Source organism: Eurytemora carolleeae, unplaced genomic scaffold (assembly GCF_000591075.1).
Source record: "Eurytemora carolleeae unplaced genomic scaffold, Eaff_2.0 scaffold1107, whole genome shotgun sequence".
NCBI classification, from domain to species: domain Eukaryota; kingdom Metazoa; phylum Arthropoda; class Copepoda; order Calanoida; family Temoridae; genus Eurytemora; species Eurytemora carolleeae.
This window is the reverse complement of record NW_019402190.1, coordinates 98,600-104,916: the sequence shown is the minus strand read 5'-3', so window position 1 is coordinate 104,916 and position 6,317 is coordinate 98,600. Positions and strand designations below refer to the sequence as shown.

The 6,317-nt window shown below is 32.2% G+C and overlaps 1 protein-coding gene across 1 annotated transcript; it reads left to right on the top strand.

Annotated features, from left to right (window-relative positions):
• The first annotated feature begins 224 nt into the window (after nucleotides 1–224).
• LOC111718269 (cAMP-responsive element-binding protein-like 2) lies at nucleotides 225–3,658 on the top strand. Its single transcript, XM_023493811.1, has 5 exons — nucleotides 225–460; nucleotides 817–898; nucleotides 1,898–1,969; nucleotides 2,398–2,452; nucleotides 3,537–3,658. The coding sequence occupies exons 1-5, from the start codon at nucleotides 352–354 to the stop codon at nucleotides 3,591–3,593; spliced, it is 375 nt and encodes a 124-aa protein (XP_023349579.1). The 5' UTR covers nucleotides 225–351; the 3' UTR covers nucleotides 3,594–3,658.
• Nucleotides 3,659–6,317: the final 2,659 nt, after the last annotated feature.

The window sequence follows — 6,317 nt, the reverse complement described above, 5'->3', positions numbered from 1 at the left end:
AATAGTTCAAATGAGCAAGAAATGCGTTGATTTAAACTACAGGATATGACGTCATGTCAGTAGTTCAAATGAACAATAGTTCAAACGAACAATAGTTCAAACGTACCATAGTTCAAACGGCAGTAGTTCAAATGAGCATCCACCTATTTGACACAGTTATGATGCGAGGTTCCGTGAAGTTTGGAGAAAGTAAGTTCTAGTAAACATACACAATACACATCAAAACAATAGTCAGCTGTTAGTTACTTTACAGAGCTGAGAGTTCTTATATAACAATTGTAAGTTACTAATTGTAGTACACTAGCAGTAACAATTTGTTTTCTACAAAGTCCGTTGTCGAGTTGAACAAAAATGGAAATTTCTGGAAACAGTTTTGATTTTGACGATATGTTTTCTGGTTCTCCCGAACAGAAGGACGGGATGAGAGGAGGGGCAGGTTCAAGGACACCAGGACAACTAGGTACAATTGTATTACTGACACAAATTTTACGCTCGTGCATTTGTGCAATACAGGTTTCAATGCGTAATCTTAGTTAGCTATCATACGGCGTGAGTGAGAGAAACAGGTTGCTTGGTATATACTAATGCAACATGGGTCGTTAAACTTTTCAGCTTTATGACTACGTTATATATTATTTATACCGAATATATGAAATTTTTTTTGACGTAAAAAATGAAGAAAAAAAAACTCATATATGTTTGTTTACATTTGTTTAAAATAATTATGGTAACCAAACCATGTGGATAGAAGTTAGATTATTTATCTCTGATTTTATCTAAACTGTTATTTCGTGGAAATTAAATTTCTCTCTTAAGAAATGTCGGAGCCCTCAGGGAACGAAAAGCTGGAGAAGAGTCGACAGAGTGCCCGAGAATGCCGTGCCAGGAAAAAACTCAGGTTTGACGGTGATTTCCTAATTTACGATTTTTGGACCTCCCCCCTCCCCCCGTCATTTCAATTTTGTACATGGATCTCATATTTAACACATGGATATAATTGGTCATGTGGCCGCAGTGCCTGGCCCCCTAGTCTGTCCTTGCCGCGGCGCTCGGCCCCTAGCCTGCCCTATAGCCGCAGCGCTTGGCACCCTAGCTTGTCCTAGCCGCAGCGCTCGGCTCAGAAATTGACTTAACCTAACCTTACCCTAAAATAATGATAATTTTGCTGAAAAATAAATTGAAAGGAGGGGGGAGGGGGGGGGGTCCAAAATTTGAATTTTAGGACGGACCTGGTTTACTTTAAATTATAAATCTTTGAAACCTAAGGGTATATATTTTCTTGAAAATTTCCATTTTTATTCTCCTCCCAGAGCATCGAAAATAATTAATTCTTGTTAAAAACATACTTGCGCGATAAGATCTGAAATATCTAATGCTACCAAATATTTTATATTTATGTAACTTTGTAGCATTAATATTGTTAAGTTTAATGATATGCTGTTTTTTATTTATCTTAATAAAAAGCTTAACAAAAAGAATAGTTATGTTTTAAAGAAGAAACACCTCAGTATTTTGTTAAGATGCTTATTTAGTAGATGACAACAAAACAGATTTGAATAAAGGGACTGTACACCTAATTTTAAGTGACTTTCCATTTAAAGTAGTAATATGTCTGATTCTCTGATTCATTTAAACTTTTGTCTGAGCAAATATGATGGAGTCATCCATATTTTTTCATCTGAAAATTGCTAATTTACCATTGCTGTTCTTGCAGATTAATGCAGGATAGACAAAGTAAAAAGATTTAAATGTATCTATATTTAAAACGAAGATAGAAATTCCTCATTGTTAATCTGATAAAACCGGTAAAGGGTACCGTTGTGAATCCCGCAAGTAATGCTGTATATTGAAGGTGACTTGAAGTACAGTCCCATTAATAATATTTAACACCGTATAGGTACCAGTACCTGGATGATATGATCAGTGAAAGGGAAAAAGCCAATCTCGTTCTTCGAGAAGAATTGCAAAAGTAAGTGTTAAAAATGCCATAAATTTTTCAAAGGATATTTGTTTAAATTATGGCAGAAAACATTTAAAAAGAGAGAGCATCACGAGCAATGAAATTATGCTTAAATTTCACATTTTACATAAAAAATTTATCAGAGGGGTCTGGTGAAAATTAAGTTTATTCTGATATAAATTTTTTTTAAACTATGAAAATAATAAAAAAACGAAAAAAAAAAACATTTTTAACATTCTCTTCTGATTTTCGACATATTTGGAGAAAAACTTATTACAAGCCTAATAAAAAAACTATTAATTAATAATTTGGAGATTGAGGACAGAAATAAAATTTATAAATAATATTTTTTGCATTTATTCTATGCTTTAAATACAACATTTTTTAATTTGTAAAGTTAATGAATTGGGATGTCTGTAGAAATAATTTCTTATAAGGTATGTCAACTGGTGCCATGATCTGGATTCAAACCAAATACCGGCTGGACTTCAGGAAATCAATCTATTCATCAATCGATAAAGCAAGATTATCTAGTACGATAGGTGGCAACAGAGAGATGGACAAATTATACACGACGTCACAAGTGTCAAATATAACAAGGAAAACAAGATTTTCTCACATCAGTTGAAATGTTCTCCAAGATTAAATAAAAAAGTGTTTAAGCAGAAAATAAAAAACAAAAAATTGCACTTATTTAACCGTAAGATAAGCACTATATTCCAAAACTATCCATATTATTAATAATTTTGTCGGACACAAAAATTATGTTGACACTCGTGACGTAAGAATACAGCTGTAATGAGAGTGTACAAATTCTACGTTGCCATCTATTGTACTAGAATCTATTTGGTATTAACAATTTAAAAAGTCTTAAAATAAAAAATTACTAACATCATTTTTACATTTGCATGTTATCACAATTATTAGAAATCTGTTTTTAATTAACAATGGTACACTGAAAATCGTCAGTAAAATATTTTCGTCAGATATATTGATTTTCAACACGGCTTTCTAAGAGCCTCAAGACACGAGCAATAAATTTAACGCAATTTGACGATTTCCACTTAAAAGGTTTAAACGGTTCAGTTTAATTAAGAAGGACTGTCGATAAGTTCAAGTGACTCCGAATTTAAAGAGATAATTTCCAATTATTATTTATCGTTATAAGTCACCTGCGGATTTATGAAGCAGTGAGAGAGAAGAAAATGAACAGAATTGATGACGTACATAACGACAATGTCACTCTTTTATCAGTTGTAATTTGAATTGACCCTTCTTTTAAAAAAAAATTGGCATGCCCGATTCACAACACCACCATTTAAACCTTTTCTAATTAATAATGTGAAAGCTATTGTCGGATTTCTAGATTAAAAGGTGTTGGATTCGGACACTTTCCTTCATTTTTTCTAAAACAAAAATACGCAGTCACTGTGTAAAGAAACTATAACTATTTCTTATATGAAGGTAAAGTTGTGAATCGGACATGTGACTCTGAAATGTCAGTAATGTTAAAATAAAGGTTTAAGGTTTATCTTTGAGCAAAGAGTCTGTTAACTAATTGATTGATTGAATTTAGGAGTTTCTAAAATCTGACAGTTATGAGGGGCCTGTGAACATCATTGGAATGCAATAAAACCAACTCTATTCACATATTTAACAAACATCAAAACTGTCATTAATTATTCGTTTCCAAAAAAATTTAACGACAGGTTGCAGTCCCTTGACATTTGGTGAATGGTTTGAAATGTCTTTTTCTATAATTTGTTTAGTTGTTTAATACCGAATAGAATAATAAAAATGTATTATATTATAATAAAATATTAAAATAAAAAAAATAAAATATATTTGAGGAAAATGTTTGTTTTACGAAATAGACTGCAAAAAGTCTTCAACACTAAAACAGTTTATGGAAGAAGACATTTCAAAACTATTCACCAACTGTCATGTTTCTCGGGACACTCTGTATTTTAATTGTCCCTGTTTCTTCAGAGCCCGCGATTTTTAAAAACTCGGGAAAATACGGCTTTGGTCTAGGCTGTCGTTGGGCCTTATTTACGACTTGGACTTTCGGATCGGATTCAAGCTGCATCTTATTTATCACAGAGTTGAGTTCAAAAAACCGTTTTAATATTTTTTTTGGTGGATTTTCATGTAAGGAATTGGTGCATTCCGGGTTTTTATGAGAACAAGACTCAACATTGCGCCTTATTCTCCACTAAAACCAACCAAGGTCGGTTTTATTTTCATTGGGCCAAACTCCTTCAGTCGTGTCGCAAATCTTGCAGCTGTCAATCACGTTACACAAGCTGTCGTCAGAGTTGGGTCTTAAAGTCGGGATTAAGGTATTACGGCTCGAGCCGGAATTTTTACATCGCGGGCTCAGGTCTCTTTGTTTCCTTAAACTTACTTTTTGGTTTATTTTTATAAATGGTCAATCCTCATGTTTATTTTTCCCCTGTCAGAAGTCATAATGTCAAATTTTAAAAGCAAAACTGATGAATAAACGTAATAAGTTAGCTATTTAATTTTCATTGAACGAGAGAAATTACATATTCCAAATAATTTGTAAACCCTAGAGTTTAAAAACGATAATTATCTTTTTAACCTGATGGATCAATCCTTCAATCTTTCAACCTTTGTTATTTCAAACATTTTCAGTATTTGATTCAGCAAGAATTTATAATAAAATGGGTTCTAAAGTTAAGACTCGTTGGAAAGGACTTCTATCCGTGTTCTGATAGGTTTGTATCACCAGAGCTGGGAACTTTAGAATATTGGATATCAGGATTAATGCTTGATCCACTCTTTTTCTTAATCTCCAGATTAAATATTGCTAGTTCTCCTCATGAATTTAATCTCCAGATAATTAACAGATCAGGATTAAGGATATCACATTCTAAAGTTTTCAGTCTCAGCACTTGCAGTCTAATAAAGCTCGGAGAGTATGCCTGTTGCCCGGTCCGTTCAAGTAAAGGCAAAAGGCAAACTGAATTAAAGGGACTGTAAGTGTAATTTCAAGTGATCCTTCATCCAAAGCTGCTTTTGCCCGATTTACACCAATACCCTTGAAACCTTTATCTGATTTTTCTGGGAATAATTAGTTTTCGAAATTATTACTATTGATAACTTAATACTTAATACTAAATCAGTAAAACTTTTTATGGGTACCGTTGTGAATTGGGCATTGTCATCTTTGCATCTAGGGTTAGTTGAAATTACGCTTACATTCCCTTTAAACTAAATCTTTAAAGGGAGTGTTCGCGAAAAATGAAAGGGGGTATAAGTTTAATGCGATAAAAAAGCGCTTTCGATCGCTACTAATCTTACTTCTATCTGTTGCGTCTATATGGAGAAAATTGTTAAAAACAACTAATACCGAAGAACGCAGCGTCCATACAAATTCGGAAAGATTTGACATTCAACTCGGATCGTAAACAAATCAATTTAATTCCAAACAAATGATTCAGATATTACAAACAGTAGTCATCGATTATTTATCGACGCATTCGTATATAGTTAATATTTCACAATATTTTTGATTTTGTTTTTTAAAGTAATTTTCGCTGGCGCTGGATTTTCGAACATTCCTGGAAACTATGAAAATGTCGTCTTCATTATCAAAAATCCTTGAAACAGGAATAAATGTTTTCAAAATGTTGTGAAATATCAACTATTTACGAATGCGTCGAAAAATAATTGATGACTATTGTTTGTAATATCTGAATGACTTTTTGGAATTAAATTGATTTGTTTACGATCCGAGTTGAATCTTGCATCTTTCTGAATTTGTATGGACACTATATACGTCCTTGGATATTAGTCGTTTTTAACAATTTTCTCCTTATAGACGCAAAAGATAGAAGTAATATTAGTAGCAATCAAAAGCGCTTTTTTTTCGCCGCAAGCCTATACCCCCTTTCATTTTTCGCGAACACTCCCTTTAAAGTTTAAAATGTATGTTTAATTTGGAAGTAATTTCTATAAAGGTATTTACTCATTTTATATAGTTATCTTCGTTTCTTCATAGTCCCAATTTTTCGAAGCAAAACATTTGATGGATTACCCTGTTAAATATTTATTATACTGTCTTAAACAGGAATTATGTGTTTTTAAACACATGACTACTACATATATAATACAACTGTATAATACTTCACTAAACCTAGTTTTATAGTTTACTCCGCACTTAGTACATTTTGTGACATTACTAAATATTCAATTTACCGATAATTTTGTTAAGCTATTTAATTTAAAGAAAACATATTTATTTGGATATTTTTATAAGAATTGTTTTAATTTTTCAAAATTTTTACGAGTTCTTCAGGAACAATATTTTTGATGAAAATTTCAATCTGAC